We start from the raw sequence: 19,306 nt of genomic DNA, 5'->3' as shown, positions 1-19,306 counted from the left end.
TGCTTCTCCAAATGTACTCAACTATATCTTCCCTGTTCCAAAAACTTGGAAGGTCTTTTGAATGAAATAAATTCAAGAATGATACCCATCTTTATTGGCAAAGTGTTATTAAATAATTTTGCTAGCATGTTTGATTTTTTCCTCAGAATAATCTTGTGCTTCCCCACTTGAAACTAAACATTGTTTTATGTTATTAATATACAAGTCAGTGAAATCAGAGGCAAATTAAAATTTGCTCAACTTGATCAATTTCTAGAAGCAGAACATCCACTCAGTGACTCTTACCAATTCCTTGGCTGTAGTCCCCAAAATTGTCTTTTCTGTGAATGGGCTCACACCTGCCTTTTCCACTCTCATGGTTGAACTGCCATCTTCCAGGATGGGGGTGGGTAGGGGAGAGGCAAACAATCCAACCTCTTCAATTAGACATGTTCAAGACACAACACAGTATTTCAGCCTAAACCAGGAACCAAATGGATCTGCCCATAATCCTTTAGAAAAGTTCCATAAGCCCTGATATTTCTGAGAGTGTGGTTTGGACCACCTGAATCATAATCACCTGGGAGCTTGTTGAAAACTGGACTCCATCCCAGACCTGCAGAAGCAGAACTTCTCAGGGAAAAAGCAGAGAATCTCTCTCTTTATAAATTCCCCAGGATCAAAGCTAAAGTTTGAGAATGATCTTCACTTCCATTCTCTCACTTTTAAATCCTGTAGTAGTCCTGTGACAACTGAAGGCATTTTTATGTCCAGTTACATATGGATCAACAAAAGGCACTGAGGTCTCTAGCCCTACACAAATTCTCTATTTTCAATCTTTGGCATCAACATGGCAACCAATTTTGGAAAAATGTCAGCCACTTGAAAGAAAATGTACATTTTAAAGATCTATTGAGAAAAATTTTTTTAAATTTGGCTCCACTTTAGTGTCCTACTAAACCTTTTAGGTGTAAAATTTCAAAACATGTTGGTCAAAATGAGGAGAGTATAACATAGTAGCAAGAACGCAGATTCTAATGTCCTACAGAAATGGATCCATATCCTGTGTGATTTTGGCAAAGTAATCCCTGAATGTCAACATTCTTATCTGTAAAATCGGCATAGTAGCACCTCCCTTTTGACATGGGGTGAGGGTTAAACATGATCCCCTGTGTAAAATGCCAGCACAGTGCCTAGCTACCACCAATGCTTAGCAAGGTCCCCATGCTACCAGCATCATTCAGAGTGAGTTCCAGATTCATCTGCAATGGCCAATGCCACCTAAAATTACCTAGTAAGCATCAGAAAATAGCCAGTATGATATCTGCAACTCTAAAAATATAAAGAGACAAATGCTCTTTAGCAGGGAAATAGAAGAAATTTGATTCTGAAAATAAATGCAATGCGTCTCTTTGATCAAATCACATTTCTGCCTCTGGAGTTAATTTGTCTTATAATTATTTTATTATTTTTTCACAGAGCTCTTGTTTCTAAAGAGAATCAAGTAATCCTTCTGTTATGAACACAACTAGAGTTTGCACTAATGCCATAGTATGTTTTTTTTCATTTTTAAAATTCAAAAAATGTCCTTATTAAATCGACTTTAAATACCATAGAAGTATTTCTTGAAATTCATCCATAGTTCTGTCATCCCAATAGAACTGTTTTTATTGATTCTTTGTGTTATGTCAAAGCTTTAAAGAAAAATAAGCAAATTTTTTTTAAATTACAAAACTCAAATGCATTTATTGTGGAGAAAATTTGAAAAATACAAAAAAAGTATAAAGAAGAAAATAAAGATAGATAGGTAGTTCAAGCATCAGGTTATTATCGACATAAACAATTTGGTATATTTTCTACCAAAATTTTCTTCTAATTAATATTTTGGTGTATCATATTCTATATAGTGTTCTAAGTTTGTTTTTTTTTTAACATAGTCACTAAATGTTTCTCAAACAGTTTTTAACAGTTCTGTAACATTTTATCACATACATCAGGGTTTGGCAAACTATGGCGTATTGACCTATGGTCAAATCTGGTCCTGTTTTTAAAACAGAGTTTATTGGAACAGAGCTACATTCATTCATATGTGTATTATCTGAAGCTGCTTTCACACTGGAACAGCTGAGTTGAGTGGTGGCAGCAAAGACCATATGGCCTGCAAAGCCAAAAATATTTACTGTTTGGTCCTTTACAGAAAAAGTTTTTCAACCCCTAGTCTAGATGTACAAGAATGTGCTTCAGTATTCCCCTGTTATTGGATATTCCATTTTAATTTTTTTAACTATTAATAATTGCAGCGAACATGTTTAAACCAAAATCTTTTGCCATAATTCTGATTATTTCCTTAGGATAAACTTTAGAATTTATAGACAAATAGATAAAAGATTTTTACAGTTATTGATACATATGACCAAATTGCTTCCAAAAAGGTTGTGCCAATTTCTACCCACATTAGTTGTTTATGAGAATACTCAGGTGACCACCACATCCTTCCCAAAATTAAACATTACTGTTTTTGATGTCTGTCATTTTGATAGCTCAATAACATTTCTATTAATCTGCATTTCCTGGATGGTTAAGGAGGATGAAGTTTTATCACACATACTCAGACATTTGTATGTCTTTTATGAATAATCTGTTTATGTAGTTTGCCTATTTTCTTACACTGTTCTCTATCTTTTAAAAATATTTACATCTGGTCTACCATATGTGGCCAAAATTTCCCCAGTTTATCATTTGCCTTTTTATCTTAATGCTTCTTCCTTTGGGAACTTAATTCTTTGGTTGGATTGGCTCTATTTTACCATATTTCCCCTCTAGTTTTATTTTTTTTAATTTTTATTCTAATTCAATTAATTAACATATAATGTGTTATTGGTTTCAGAGGTACAGGTCTGTGATTCATCAGTCTTATATAATACCCAGCACTCAGTCACATGCACTCCTTAATGTACATCACCCAGTTATCCCATCCCTCCACCCCCACCCCCAGCAACCCTCAATTTGTTTCCTGTGATTGAGAGTCTCTTATGGTTTGTGTCCTTCTCTGGTCTCATCTTGTTTTATTTTTTCCTCTCTTCCCCTGTGATCCCCTATAGTTTTAACCTCTTGATTGCTTTCCACTTCATCACTCTCTACTTCTTCCTGAGAGAATATTTTCAGATAGTGCCCCACTTCCTTTAATATTCTGAAGTTTCAATACAGTCTTCCACTGCTGCTAACATAGATTGAATTTAATGTGTATTGTCTGTAATGTTTTCTTCTCAACCAAACCCCTTCCACCCACAGAATGTTTTGATCCTTTCACCTTGTGGTAGGCAGAACAAGAGCCCCATGTCCTCATCCCCAAAATTGAATATGCCTCACATGGCAAGAAGGACTCTGCAGATGTGGTGAAGTTAAGGATCTTGAGATAGAAAATTATTCTGGATTATCCAGGTGAGCCCAGTGTCATCATAGGTCCTTAGAACAGGAAGACAAGAGGGCCAGAGTCAGAGAAGGAAATGTGAGGATAGAAGCTGAGGTCAGAGAGAGAGAGAGATTTGAAGATGCTATGCTGCTAACCTTGCAGATGGAGGAAGGATCCAGGAGCCAGGGAATGCCTCTTAGAAGCTGAAGGTAAGGAAACAGATTCTCTTAGAGCCTCTAGAAGAAATGCAATCAGCCTTCACCTTGATTTGAGAACTTCTGATCTCCCAGACTGCAAGATAACTTTGTGTTGTTTTAAGCCATCAAATTAGTAGTAAATTGTTACAGCAACCATAGGACACTAATCCAGATTTCATGCAAAAGGGACTTTGCAGTTGTGATTAAAGTTATGGGCCTTGTGATAGGGAGATGTCCTAGATTGTGTGGGCTGGCCAGCTCCAATAACTTGAGCCCTTAAAAGCAGTGAGATATATCCAGCTGGAGTCAGAAAGAGATAGCAGCAGAGGGCAGAAGAGAGATGAGGCAGAGAGGTAGGTTGGAGAGAGATTAAATGTGAGAAGGACTCACCCCACACTTACAGGATCTGAAGATACAGGAAGGGGCCACAAGTCAAGGACTGCAAGCGGCCTCTAGAAGTTGAGGATGATCCCTGACTGACAGCCAGCAAGGAAACTGGGACTCAGTCCTACAACCTCAAGGAACTGGATTTAGCAACAGCCTAAATGAACCTGGAATTAATCCTCTCTTAGAGAAGTGGAAGGAAGGAAGGAAAAGAATAGGGCCCTGTTGACTCCTTGATTTTAGCCTTATGAACCCCAAAGCAGAGAAAACTAGCCAAGCCTACCAGACATCAGACCTACAGAAATGTAATAAATTGGGTTGTTTAAAGCTGCTGAATTGTGGTAATTTGTTAAAACAGCAAGAACGAACTAATACACATCTCAGGTTACTCAAATTGAGTCAATCTCATAAGGTAGATTTTACTCACATAATGAGAGGTCTGGATACAGGGAAATTCGGGGATTCATAATTCAGCAGCTTGATTCCATGGTCAGGGATCTAGATCCTTCCACCCTTATGCTCTGCCATCCTTGAAATATTAGCCTCCTTTTCTAGTGATCACAGATGGCTGCAGCCACTCCAAGAATCCCTTCCAGATGAAGAAAGAAATTTTTTTCTTAATGTATCTCTTTTAAGAGGAAAACAGACTTTCCCAGAAGTCCCCTAGAAGATATTCCATCCTGTTTCATTAGCTAGAACTGAGTCCCATGGGAATCACTAGCAAGGAGAATCAAAACAGACTTGGGACAGTTAGGATTCTCTTGAGTCATGTAGGGTAGGGATGGACAACTGAGCAAAAGTCCAGGCTCTACTGCATGGGAAAGGAACAGATTATGAGCATTGATATCAACCGGCAGTGTCTGCCACAAGTGATTTACTTATCCTAGAACAAAGAGTAGATTGGTGCAAAGCGGAGGATTCCCAGCTGAAAGATGAGTGGATCAGAGTGGGTCCAACTCAGCGTGCACTCATGGGTTTTCAGGTATCCTCAGCTAGAGGAGCAGGTAATTACGCATGGCTTTTATGCTAACTTCTGTTATCTGAGAGGCGTTTATCCAATGTTGGTCTGCTGGGTCAAGTTAGGATTTTCCACTGTCACTGCCATTGCCATTGCTTTTTTCCCAACATTCTCAACTCCTGGAACACATGCAAAGCTACCTCCTCCTTCATGCAAGATCCCATGGTCTTTCTGTCTCCATTCCCACCCACTGTTTTATTTGCTGAGACCTTACCTCCCAGGAGACACTGGTGCCACCTAATGTGCCCCTACTTCCTGTCATTTCCTCTTTTTGGAGGACCACAGTTTCCCAATAAATGTAGAAAGAGAGGCATTGGTTAGGAGGAGGGTAGTGTAAGAAGGAAAAGGTATATTTTGACTATATTAGAAAGTAGAGCCTGTAGTAAGAGAGAAGTGACTGCCCAACTTTCTACTCAGGGCAGTTGTGGAATCTCTGTGCCTGGGGCAGACCTTGGATGCGGAGCTGTGTTTTAGGCTGGAAGATTCATCCTAGATCCAGCAGTACAACTTGCTTCAGTCATCAATTGAGTTGAGCTCCAGTGGTTGTAGGGAAATGCCTGTCAGCCTCCGGAATGGCTGCCAGTCCCAGTGCTCAGTGTTAGAACATTCAACCTCCCCACCCCCTATCTTTTCATAGGTAGTTTGAGGGAAGACAGATCAGAACGCTAGGCAAGAAATCTTTTCAAATAAAATGACTGCTCATCTAGTTTAAGTGGCAGCCCATTTGAATGTTAATGAGTTTGGAGGCAAGGCCTGGGAGACCTTAGATGTTATTAGCATATGTGCTCCCAAAAGTGGGTTACACTATAGGGACTGAGCCAAGAGGGGCACTTAACTGGCAGGGAGCAGAATTTGGGGCAACATAAGAGAAGCAGAGGGCTGGGGAGTAGGTCAGCAACCAGATATCAAGTGGAGACAAGAATGGGGAAAAGCTGGTCCACTCCTATAGTCCTGAAGAACTAGGGAGAGTGAGAGCAGGAGGGTGGGTGAAGCCATAAATGCAGAAACCAGAGCAGAAACATGTGTGATTGGGGTTATCATTAATAACAAATACTAAGTGGGACACCTGGGTGGCTCAATCAGGATTGAGTGGCTGACTCTTGGTTTTGGCTCAAGTCATGATCTCGGGGTCCTGGGATTGGAACCCTTATTAGAGCTCCACGCTCAGTGGGGAGTCGGCTTCAGGGTAGGATTCTCTTTCTCCCTTTGCTGTCCCCACTCCCTGCAAGTGCATGTGTGCTCTCTCTCTCTCTCAAAAAAAAAAAAAAAAAGACACTAAGTCTGAGTGATGCCCTGGGGCTGGCAGGAGTCAAGCTGGATGGCTAGGTAAGCACTAGGCTGCTGGAGGTGCTGTGTCGAGTATGGTGGGTGCTGTTGCTGCTGTTCTGTGTATGCTGCACCCGCCTCGGTCCTGAGATGCCCAGGCCATCCCTGCTGCACACATGATGTCCCCCAGGCAGTCTGCAACACTGCCAGCAAGCAGGGTGGACAGGCCAGGATTTGTCAGCAGTAGGAAGGAAATCAGTCTAGTCTTCAGAAGTCTGGCTGTCCAGAGAGCAAGAGAGGAAGGAAGGAAGAGAGGGAAAGAGGGAGGCAGGGAGAGAGGGAAGAAGACCATCAGGTAACAAGAGAAGAAGGGAGAGGAGAGGACAGGAGAGGAAAAAAACCAGTTTATATATATCTGGCCATCTCCTTCCTCCACTTAAAATCCTCTAACACCCAACTGTTGGTTAGTACTAGTAGTCATCTCTGCCTTTTTCCCCACACTGCAGAGACCTGATTTTTGTTCTCTTGTCCATGTCTTCCTTCCATGACTCAGGTGAATCCTAATTGAATTGATCCTTGCTGGTAATGATTTCAGTAGTTGGACAGTGCCCCAGTTCCAGTCAATGAGATAGGTCAGAAGGTCAGCAAAGAGACCCTCTCCCTCATGAGTTCAGAAACTCATTCAAAAATTGTTAATGATTTGGGGCGCCTGGGTGGCTCAGTCGTTAAGCATCTGCCTTCGGCTCAGGTCATGGTCCCAGGGTCCTGGGATGGAGCCCCGCATCGGGCTCCCTGCTCAGCGGGAAGCCTGCTTCTCCCTCTGCCACTCCCCCTGCTTGTGTTCCCTCTCTCGCTGTGTCTCTCTCTGTCAAATAAATAAATAAATAATCTTTTTAAAAAAATTGTTAATGATTTATATAGTCAGCTTATTAAATGTTGTTCACTAAGTAATCAGTGATTAAAACACACAAGGCCCTTGTGCTCATCACACATGTCTGTTCTCCCAGTTCTCCCCAATAAACTCCATGAAAGCAGAGATCTGCCTTTTTTTCCCCAGCTTCTGGAGTGGTAGCTAGCACACAGTAAGCACTCAATAAAAACTTGAAGAATGAATGAATGAGCAAATGAATGAATGAATGAACACAGAAAGTGGGGAATTAAGGGACTCAGACATTGGGGGCATCTCTCACGTGGCCTGGCCAGTAAAACATTTGCTGGGATAATCAACTGTCTACTTTGGGACTGAGAAATTTCCTGAGATGTAGGACGTTCAGTGCAAAGACTGAGAAAGTCCCAGGCAAACCAAGACAAGTTGGTTACCCTATTCATGACCCTCCAAAGCAAAGGAGTTCCTCTGATTCTCCCTCACCTCCCACCCTTCTCTACCCATAATCTTCTGGGTTCATCTTTCCATTCCACCTCAAAATGAAAGGAGATTTTTCCAACCTGGTTATTGCTTCCTAAAATGGCAGGTTCTCAAGCCTGATGAGCTATCTATTTGTACCATCAGAATTTTAAATCCTAGACCTTTCATTTCTGGGAAGAGTACAGGCCTATTTTCAACCTTTTGTATTCATCTTTTTCAACTTCCTTTAGCTTCCTCATCTGTTTACCCTTTGTCTGCTCCCAAGACTGTCCAAGCAGTGCATGGTGGGTACAGAACTCCTTGTCCTTTGGAAGGTCTCCCCAAATCAAATCACTACAGGGATGCCAACTAGGAGGTGCAGAACAAGTCAGTACATGCAACAAAGCATGAACATTTGTGCATCTTAGCCTCCTATTTTTGAGACACCTGCCAACAACTCTTCCATTGCCTCTACCAAGCACTTTTTCTCTTCTACAATGAAATCTTTAGAGAGAAAAAGGGAAAATATAGGTTTGGAGTGTATATGGACACGCATCTAAACTGTCAGTGGGCTCTTACTAGACAAACTGAAATTTACTGTTAATGTAAACCAGGAAAACTCTGAAAATGACCAAAAAAGCTAATGGAGACCCAAACTGCAATCATTTTTTTGTTTGTTCTATGGCTTGGGGTAATGGTGTAAGGCTCTGAGCTCTCGCCAGAATTTCAGTTTTCTGATTCCTTGCCCAAGTGTTCTCTGTATTCGACGTCAACATGATACAGCATCTATGTGTATATATGTCAGTAAATTATTTTCATATTCATTTCTCTATTTAAATATTTCAATTGGACATTTTTTAAATAAGCATCTAGAACAAATCTGCACAAGGGAACAGGTGTAAAGTTTTTTACTGATGCTGATTGGTTGGACTATTTAGTAAGGATTGTTGAATTTGGGGCATATTTCAATAAGGAAGAAACTCAGTCTTTGACAGGTTTTAAAGGTAAATCCTGCTCTCAAGGCATTTTTATGGGTTCTTCTATGACCTATACTGGGCATTTTTATGGGTTCTTCTACAACCTGCCTATCACTAGGATCCCTTGTCTGTGGTGTTCCTGGCATGCGCAGTGACAGGTCTTAGCCTTTGAAAATCAGGTGGTTCACCCTCCTTTTGGCAGCCACCTTACCCATCAGGCTCTAGCAGGATCTAACATGGCCCCAAGGCTATTTCTTTCCCACAGCTCACCTCTGGCCTTTGGGAAACAGTCAACACATCTTCTGTTTTTACAAATTAACTCCTCTTTACTTCCCTGTGTGAGCCTCTTTCCAGTCAAGTTTATCACAGTTAAGTTTCTGAAACATGAACCAGAAACCAGTCCGTTGTATGTCCCAAACCCCAGGAGTCACAAATGAAGCTCTTTAAGTGTCCTGTTAAAGCCCCTTATTCCATGTGATATGGTTTCTGTTGATGCTCTGCCCACATCCCCTTCACTAGGTGGGTACACCCATCTCCTGGTTGCTGTGTCAACTAACAACTCACAGCTGCCCCTTACCCAGCTAATGCCCCTCCGAGGACCAAGAGCTGCCTCACCTGACAGGTCACACCTCTCACACCCACGTCAGCCAGTGGCCGATGACTGACATGGGGCCCAAGAGGCCAGACCCCTTGCCTCGAGGTGGGACCACTCCACGGGGTACTTCATGCTCCAGAGCTCCCTGTGGGATCAGGCTGAAGCTCATCTCCAGCTGAGACCTCACCCTTGCTCAGCTCCTTCCCCTGTCCCCCGTGCTTCTCTCACTTCCCACCTCCTGAGAGCATGCCCTCAACAAGCCACTTCACAAGGATTCATGTCTCAGGCTCTGTTTCTAGGGAATCCAACCTAAGACATAACCCACCACCCATGGAAGCAGGTTGAGTGGGTGAAACTCACAACACCCTATCAGCTATTTGCAAAAACCCTATGTCCATCTGACCATATCCACACTTCATGCCCTTCAGTGGTAAGTGGCAGTGATAAGTGACAAGGGTATCCAAATAGATTTTAACCACTTTCTTGTTAAATCCAGCACAGGTGGGTGAGGGGAGATGGTAGCATCTGTTTGCTTTGCTAGGGGCCAGGAATGGAATAGCTTCCTTTGACTTCCTGATATGATATGTATAAACTTCCAAGCACATGACAGGAGCCAGCTATTCATCTGGATCTTTAATATATTGAGGACTCATTGCATGCCACATGCTAAGTTCTCTGGTAAGCATTATATCATTCTGTCCTCATAGGGACTCTTCAGGGGGGACACAATATGATTAATCCTATTTTATTGATCTTCATTCATAAAACTTCATTCATAAAACTCAGAAAACATTCAGCACCTAGGCCTAGTTCCAAACCGAGGTTCTGCCTAATATTTATTCAACCTTTTTCTTACAGAGCCAGTCTCCCCCCTCCCTCCCCCACCTGAAAGTGCTCTCCCTTTTCCAATTTGGTGCTCCTGGCCTCAGTCCACAGTGATTCAAGCAGCTCCTAATTTCCTCCTTGTTGACACTTTGATGTTTTCTTCCTTGGCATTCAGATCTGCGTGACTTCCGAAGAGGAGCAGGATGGCTTTATCAGAGTCCTCAGTGGAAAGAAGAGAGGCCTCGTCCCCCTGGATGTCTTAGAAAACATCTGATTGCTGGCCCTTCCTGCCTTTGCAGTGGCCGGGCTCCGCTGCCATGCCTCATCTCACACTGTGTCCACGCAGAGGAGCTGCCGCACTGACCCGCCCCCCCGGGAAACAGACAAGACTCACGGATCTGAGACTGGGGTACCAGCCGCAAGACAGAGGCCCCATCTCACAGCATTGCCGGGCTGCCCACGGTGGGGGCGGGGCCGAGAGAGCTGAGTGCCGTGCAGGTGGTGGCGGCGGCAGGGCGGTAGCCACAGCTGTCCCTGAGGACCCACCTCATCCCCGTCCATGTGATGTAAGTTAGCCCACTGGAGTGTGCTCCAGCTCGCGGCGTGGGCCCAGGGCGAGGCTCGGATCCCCACAGCCAAGTGTGATTCTGGTTCCAGACGCGTGTCCCCAATGCTGGCCCATCCGCATCATCACGTTTGCGGTCTCTCTGCAGAGCATCAGGAAGTCCTGCTTCCCAGCCCCCAACATGCGAGGGCTCCCCGCAGCCCCCTCACTTTGTGATTGCGCTGTCTCTTCTGTCCTCCGAGTGAGTCCTAGGGGTGCCGTGAGATGTGAGGGCTGAGCTGGTGGCACCAGCTGCTATTCTAATTACTGACAGAGGTGCCAGAGAAGGACATGAGGCACTGATACAGAGGGCAAAGTGGGAGTAGGTGGAGCAGAGAGCCTGATTTATTGAAGATTATGCAGCCCCTTCAGTTAGGAAAGCATTTCCCTGCGGAGATGAACCTGGGAAAGAGAATGGGGCAAAAAGTCCCAGCAATGAGCCCATTTCATTTCACGTCCTCTGTACTAGGGGCAGCATTTTCCCTCATGCCATCCTGGAGGAACCCCTTTTGGAGGCTGAGCCCACCCTGGAGAGAACTAGAAACATGGAGGAGAACCAATAGCATCTTAGGAGAAAAGTAGCCAAATCAAAATCCATTCTTCTTTAGGGCAGTATATTATACCCTAGCAGATGTAAAATGGAAACAAATCCTTAGTGCTTCATCCCTCAGAAAGTAGAGGAACTTGGGTCCTATTTAGCATCAAGTAGGAGAGTCTCTCTTACTCTATACTTGTACTAATGTTTACAAGCATTCGATATACTGTGATGCCTCCCTCCGCAAGCCTCCTCCTAGCATTCAAACTTGCATCTGATTACTTAGTCATTAATATGGTTAAACTTCAATTCATAATGACCTTGGGATCAATGTCAGCTCAATTTATTTTGTTACAGAGCAATAAAAGCATTAGAACAACTGGTTTTTAAAAGACTTAAGTGGGTACATCTTATGCATGTAAGCATTACTTCCCAAACCCTAGTATCATTAATCTCCATTTATTTCTTTTGTTACTGCTCAGCATGATGTTGGGAGCTGAGAGGGGATGGCTGCTGGTTTCACAGTAGTTTGGTTGCCTTACTATCATTTTAAAGCCAGCATCCAGAATTTTCTCCCTCTCCAGTACAACCTGCAAAACTGAGTGTACAGAGTCAAGATGGGTTCTCCGAGAACCAGGGTGGATAATATGACTGCCATTCTCTAAAATGGAATGCCAGAGTACAAACACTCTCTGCCTCTAATTGAGTAGTCCATTGAATAAAGACAACACAGTGGCTGGAAGGAGCATAGAAAACGTGTGTCCTGATCTTTCTGGTGGAGTATCCACTGAAGTTTTTGGGTACAGTGGCGTCATATCCTAGACAAATTTAACTTGCATTACAAAATCAGTTTGCCTTTGGAAACCAAATAGAAGGAGGCTGCTGTAGCCAGCCCCCAAGGTGGTCCCCCAGTGCTCCCCCACATCCTGATATTCTCGCCTTTGTGTAGCCCACTCCCACATTGAATCAGGACTGACCTTATGTGACCAATAAAATACAGCAGAAGTCCTACCACATGACATCTGAGGCTAGGCAGAAGAAGTCCTTGCAACTTCTGTCTTGCTCTCTGGGAACACTCGCCCTTGGAACCCTGAGCCACCATGTAAGTTTATCTACTTTGAGGCCACCATGTGGGAGAGGCCCAGTGGACAGACCATATGTGTCTGCAGCTGGGATCCCGGACATCAGCAGCCATCCCTGCTGGGCCTGCCCAAGTGATAGATTTATGAACAAAATAAATACGATTTGGTGGTTTTTAAGTCACTACGTTTTGGAGTGATTTGTTTTACAGAAATAGATATCTAGAACAGGGACTCGTAATTTGAGCCAATGTTAGAAGAAAAAACACACATCCTGCACAAGGAGGCCCAGAATTTTTACAAACATCAAGTACTGGTGGACAATGAACCCTCCCAATGCAAGATATCTGGTGTTCCTTAAAGATCTGGAGTCTTGCAGGTATCAGAGAAAAAGCTATTCTTCAATGCAGATTGCCACGGATATTCACACACACACATATACATACCCAGACTTTAGGAGCCACAGCATTTATTCTCCTCCTGCCTGTCTGCAGAAATGGCAAGAACAAGGACAGCTGTGACCTACCAAAGTCCTGAAGGTTTCCGAGATTCAAGAAATGGCGGGGAGAAGATCCACAGTTTGGGAATGGGAGTGAGATGAAGGCCTCAAGAGACAGATTCTGGAGAGGGAGAGGGTTGGAGAGGAAGTGCTAATATGAAGGGGAAAAAAGGGGGGCCTGAGGGGATATTCTTCATAGTGTGAGAGAACAGCCTTATGCCCCCTCACCTCCTGCTCCTGCCTGCAGCTAAGGGAGGGCATATATCTAACTGGAACAGGGATGCTGTGCCCTATATTCCATCACCAGTGCTGTAGGACTTGGATTCTATAGAGGTGAATTTGAAGTGAAGAACTGATTAAACCTTCCTCAGGACTTCAGGATGTAAAGAATAGAACTTTTTTTTACCCCATCACCAGCAGATAACTGAAACTCCTTTAATGTGGGCTATGGGCTACAAAGAGAGCCCATGTGTAGATGTCCAACTGACTACTAGTAGGGTTGATTTCACAGACCACCTCCTTCCTCACCTCTACACACCAAACACACACATACGCATGCTCCTGTCAAGAAGAAGAGTCCAGCATCTGGGTCATATATTTAAAGAAACCAATGAGATGGTACATGGTAGGCACTTTTTAGAGTTAGTGTTCTTCACTATTAAAGGGGGAAAAATAAAATCAGGGGGAAGGTCATGGTACTTGTAAATAGTCTGGTGTCAAGTACTGCTAAAAGGTAAAAAAGCAGCAAGGAGGCCCAAAAGCCGGTCGAGGTCTCTGAAAAGGGTCAGGAAGGAAACCTACTGGTTGACCTTAGCCTAGAACCAGGTGCAGGCAGCTGTAAAAAAGTGTTGTGTGCTCAACTAGCTTAGATTTAAATAAAATAAACCAGGCTTCTTTACTCAGGATTTCTCAGAGCCTTTAATTTCCTAATTTTCACAGTAAATCTATAAAAGGGGATTTAGACCCATGGAACACCTATTAGGATCAACTAGACTATTCCAAGGCACATAGTTCGGAAAATGCTGTGGTAGAGAATTCTCATATAATATTGGATCCATCTAATACCCTCTATCTCTTCCTACATCTCACTAAGATACCCATGAATTACTGAAAAGGACAAAAGTACATAATCATAGTAAAAATGGAGGCTGAAAGACAATCTACTCTGGAATCAGTATTTAGGGAGTAGGAGAAAGTGGGATCTGTGTCCCCAGTGGGTGAAAAGCTCAGGAAGAAGAGTAACTTTCTCATGCTCTAATGGCTTTAGCAAATACTGAGCAGTAGGGCATAGGCTGGTATAAATCTGGGAGTAAAAGAGAGTTCAGCATTGCCCAAAATAGCCTCCCCAGGAAACTGAGTGAGTAGGTGTGTTCCACAGCTTTAACACAAAACAAAAATCCTTACGAACAACTCGGACCAAAAAAAAATTAAAACTGGTTTAATGATATCCCATAACGGTGTCTTAGATTTTGCTCAGTTGCAATTCTGTTGTGTGTTTTGTAGAACACCTGGTGTTTTTGACCCTTAGAATATATTTTTTTTCCTTAGCTTCCAATAAGGAGTTTTAAATAGTCCTCAATCTTCCCCTGGGTAATAGAAATGTAACTGTACCTCAAAACATTAACAAGATAATAGCAATTTATTTTATAGTTCCTTTTTAAAAATGAAAAAGTAGCAGGCTTTTTTATCATCTCACCATTAAGTTTAAACAGCTGTCAAACATCTTCCCTGTGTTCATGGAAGTCAGGATGTACTGAAATCCTGAAAATACACCCTGGAAAAATACAATACCTATTTCCAAGAAAAATGGTGGATCCTCTTTAGATTTCCTCCACTGGCCTCATTTCCTCAGGTTCTCAGGTTACACCTGACCCCATCTGTTTTTATGCATGGCAATATTTTTCTTTATCTTCTCCTTTTAAACAAGTTTCCTAAAAATTGTTTGCTTAGTTTACTTTCATTCTTTACTAAGGTAAAAAAAAAAAAATCATTCAAGGTTATGACTTTTCCTCTGAGTTCAGCTTTGACCATATGAAAGTGTTCCCATTTCCATTCATTTCTAAATACTCTGTAATTAGACTTTTGATTTTCTCATAGATTTTTATTTTGTGTGTGTATATGTGTGTGATTAGAACCATTGTGCATTGTGGTCAGAAAATATGATCCACAGGGTTTCTGCTTTGAGGAAATTAATTGGCATTTTGTGCTCTAATATATGACTAATCTTTAGAAATGTCCAATGGATGCTGGTAAAAAAAGAGAACTCATGTCTATAGTATATAAAGTTTAATATGTATCTGCTAAATAAAGTGTTCAGGTCATCTGTGTTCTCATTTATGATTACTAATGTGCTCTCTCAAAGACAAGGAAGTCAAGAGTAAACAACAGTGGACTGAAATAAGAGACATCTTGCAAGGATCTCCAATTGCTTGTTTGGTGCCAGCCCTTGGAGGGAGGAAATGCTCTTCACCACAGTTTCCCCTTTTACATTTAGGTTGAATCACTAATGTCAGTTCTTAAGTAAACATTCTCTTTAACTCCCTGGAGGAAACAGTAAAGGACCCACTTTTAAGTGAAGAGGTTCCAAAAATATTCTCAGAAAACTTTAATATTGGGTCAGGGAATTTTGAGAGAAAAAATTACAGTGAAATCAACAATCACTGTTGGGCTAAGACCTCATCACAGCTCCAGTGTGTGCCACCCACAAGACTGGGAAGGGTGGAAATCACATCATAAACTGATGAAATGTATTCATACCTAAGAGTCTAAATCTCAACATGGTGAATCACAAGCTGCTGGTTTCAAACATGGATGTTTCTTTGGTCATTAGATGCTTGTCATTTTTGCAGTGAACTCAACAAATACTTGTTGGAGTCTACTGGGAATGACTGTCATCAAACAATAATACTGAAAATGTATAATTAGTGCTATAATAGAGAAAGAACAGTGAACCACAAGAATATGCTAGAATTATGCTGCTTCCATTAGGAACAGGGTCTACAAAAGTTCAAACCTCTCATGCCAAAAACGTTCTGGCTTTCCAAAAGGCAATTTTAGACTGAATGTGGTAAAGCTGCTTTTCAGGTCTCTTTTTTATAATTTACCAACACTGGAAGCACTCTAGTTTCATTAGAATTTATGGATGATGAAGGAGGATATTTTGTGGAGATAAGTTGTGTTAACCTTAAAAAATAAAACTACCAGTTATTTTACCATCAAAAATGGATTTATTCAGGAACAGCAGAGAATTGCAATCCCAGATAAGCAAGATACAGCACAAAGGAGAAGACTGCTCTTTTATAGAGGAAAAGGGGAGGGGCAGTTGGGGAGGCTGTAATAAACAAAAAGTCCATTGGAGGAAACTGGGAGTTCTAAGTATAGTGGCTTTTCATTGGCTGTCAATCATCATGACTGTCTCTACTTAGCTGAACCACTGCTACCAGGGGAGGAGGAAGCCTGCCTTCCTCCTGCTGGGATGCTACGGTAGCATCCAGGTGCAAGATTCTGGCTTTTCCTGTTGGGTCTGCAATTGATGAGGAGTGTAGGGCATGACAACTTTCCCTGATGACCTCCCAACACCATTCTAAATAAGATTTCCTTTTACTAATTTTCTCAGGTGAAGCAATATTTTGTAAAAGTGAGCCAGTTCTTCAGCAGGGTGCTCCCTTCAGGCTCTAGCGTTGAGTGTTTGTGCAATATTAGCAGTATTAGTAGGAGATTGGTGGGAGATAGAGGAGCTGGTGAGGAGGAGGGGATAAGGTTAGGTGAGCCCAAGGTGTGGTGATAGAAGGAGAAGGCTGCTTACTTATCTATGCTAACTCTTATTCCAAAGAGCATTTAGGTTCTTGAGCTCATCCCCAGAGAAATGTCCAAAGGAGAGAAAGCCATCTGGTAAGACCTCATTCATCCCACATCAATCTTGATGTCTAGGACCTAGAAAAATAATTCAGAGAATAATAAAGTTTAAAACATCTTCAAAATAGAAACACAATAGAGACTTCTTCACAACAGGGGAAACAAGGATTTTTTTTAAATCACAGATCCTGTAATTTGGGCCAGATTCCTACCTTATACATGATGAACCTCACAAGAGCCTTCCTGCTATAGAAAGACCATGAAATTGCTCACCCTAGTGCTCTAGTTGCTTTTCCTTTTTTCAATCACAGGAAAAAAAGGTAAAATCTTAAGTATTCAGAAATTGATTTTATAGAATCCATAACTCTTACAGACATGTGATATTAAAACCATAAAATTCAATGCAATGAAGCAGTGCAAGGCAAATCTTCTTAAGCCAGTGCTGGAAATAAAGAAATCCATGGGCTCTGGGGACCAGGAAATGTTACTTGTACCCAGGAGGATCACCATTCGAGGAGTATCATGAACTCTCAGCAAAGGGTATTGGGTCAGTGAGTGTGCCAGGACTTGGGCAGAAGGGAAGGGGCAGGAAGCAGATGAGATTCCAGTTGGGGCACTTTGTAGGGTGGGGATGAAGCAGCAGCAGGCTCTAAAGGATCACTAACAAAGTAGCAGGTCCTTGCACGCTATGTTTCTCAGAACTCTGTAGGGGAGATCTGTGTTGGCAAAGGGAAGAAATTCTTTACAAGCCCTAGGAGTGTGAGACCCTCAGGAATGAGCTGAAGTCACAACAGATTGATATTAACCTGACTTTTAGAAAGAGTAGATCCTGATATCTACAGAGCTTTACTTTTGCTCCTGGAGCCTGCAAGCTGGACCCCCAGGGAGCCTCCTTGAACTTTAGAAGAGAACCCTTGGGCCCTACTCCAGTGAGACCCATTGAGGACTTTTAACCTCCGCACTGTAAAATAATAACTTTGTATTGCTTAGGCCACTAAGTTTGCATCACTTGTTCCAGCACCAATAGAAACATATGGCATCGCACCACCTCTTGGGAAGGTGCAGAGAGAATGGGGGAAATCTAACTGAATGTCATTGTTGCACCTTAAGAACATGGCCAAGGAGAACCAAAGCCTGCAAACACAGATTAGGAACAAAGAAACAGCTCCCAAAACTCAGAAAAAGCCAACCAAAGAGAATAGGAAAAATGCAATAGTAAGGTAGTAATATGCAACCAGTGTGGGAAGCTATTATTTCCTTTCCTGGATAGTAATAGACCAATTAGCCTCTGGGGATGAGAAAAGTAAGAAAGATGTCTTAGTTTGGCCAGTAAGAGTACATCCAAGAGTGTGTGCGTGTGTACACACACACACACACACACACATTCTCAGATTTAATTAATATTATGCTGTGATACAGATTTAAGCAGTTATATGTTCTTTGATTCAGTTCATTGGTTTCAAAGCTTTCCCTTACTAGTTTTATTCACATGAAGCAGAGTCTCATTGTGCAGGTCTCTGGAAGGAGCCCCCCTGGACCTCTCTTTTCTTGCAGCTGGCTTCAATCCCTTCTTCCTCCACTGTCCCCATCACCACCACCACCCAAGACCCAGTCCCACTAGAAAAAATCCAGCCTCCTTAAGGAAGTAACAACTCTCTTGTATATTGTAAATTTCATAGCCACCGGAGATGAATGTAAAAGATTTTTCCCCCTCCCAATTTCTATTTCTCCCAGAGGGGAAGGGTGGATTTTGGTTTCAGTGACCTCGGCTTTGTGTGATAAGGAGGTAACAAGAGCAAAGGTGAGCTCCAGTGCCATGATAAGGAGATGGTTAGATGTTAGGAACTCCACTCCCAGCTCTAATTTGTTTTTCAAATGCACTTTATATTTCAAGACAGATCAATCTTGAATACAGTAATAAGTAATTTATAAAGCATGGGGAAAGGAGATGTCTAATCAAAAATGGATTGTGGAAAATAAGAAGAATATAACACAACTGGGGTGAGTCAGGCAGATGAAAAAACCCTGGGAGGGTTATGAGACATCATAAAATGTGGGTGATATCAATATTCTGTAAGGGTTGGGGTAAAAACAGAATTGGTACTGGGAGAGGTGAAATGGAAGGGAAGACACTCCTAGGAGCAAGAGAGGGGGCAGGCTACAGATGAGGGAGGCCCATGTCTGAGTGGCAGAGCCTGTAGCCATATAGGGCAATGACAAGGGACCCGTGGCAGTGCAGCAAGGTCAGCCAGCCTGCTTGGCAGCCTCATCCTGACACTGTGTGCTCAACAGCTCCCCCACCATTGCAAAACCTTTTTTGGTGGTGGTTCTTCAGAGGCAATCTCAAAGCCAGAATCATCTTCCTAACGCATCACTTTGATCCTGTTGCTTCCCCACTCAAAACCCTCCAGTGGCTCCCCGCCCCTCCCCGTCCCCCCATCCCGGTCTACAGAAGCAAGTGCAGTCCCTACAGTGGAGTCTTCTCTGATGACCCCAGACCAACCTCAGTACCCCTGAAACTACACAGCCTTGACCAGATCCACTCAATTGGCATCTGTCATTTCTTGTCCAACCGCTGGCAATTTTTAAGGTTTATTTCAGTAAATAGACTCTACACTCCTTGAGGGCAGAATGCTAGGCTGGATCACCCTGGAGAAGGAAAACACTCTCTTTGTGATAAGTTCAGGGTACCATGGAGTCATTACTCATCCCCAGCCCCGTCCACCATGACCAGCA

At 42.6% G+C, this 19,306-nt stretch overlaps 1 protein-coding gene across 1 annotated transcript in view; it reads left to right on the top strand.

Moving 5' to 3' along the window:
- Nucleotides 1–10,272, top strand: part of STAC (SH3 and cysteine rich domain) — a 150,607-nt gene extending 140,335 nt beyond the window's left edge. The window contains exon 11 of the mRNA XM_032409236.1: nucleotides 10,174–10,272. Coding sequence (XP_032265127.1) covers nucleotides 10,174–10,272 — 99 coding nt within the window. The remainder of the gene's footprint in view (nucleotides 1–10,173) is intronic.
- The last annotated feature ends 9,034 nt before the right edge of the window (nucleotides 10,273–19,306 follow it).

The sequence above is a fragment of the Phoca vitulina genome, unplaced genomic scaffold (genome assembly GCF_004348235.1).
Source record: "Phoca vitulina isolate PV1807 unplaced genomic scaffold, GSC_HSeal_1.0 scaffold10, whole genome shotgun sequence".
NCBI lineage: Eukaryota > Metazoa > Chordata > Mammalia > Carnivora > Phocidae > Phoca > Phoca vitulina.
This window is presented reverse-complemented; position numbering and strand designations above follow the sequence as displayed.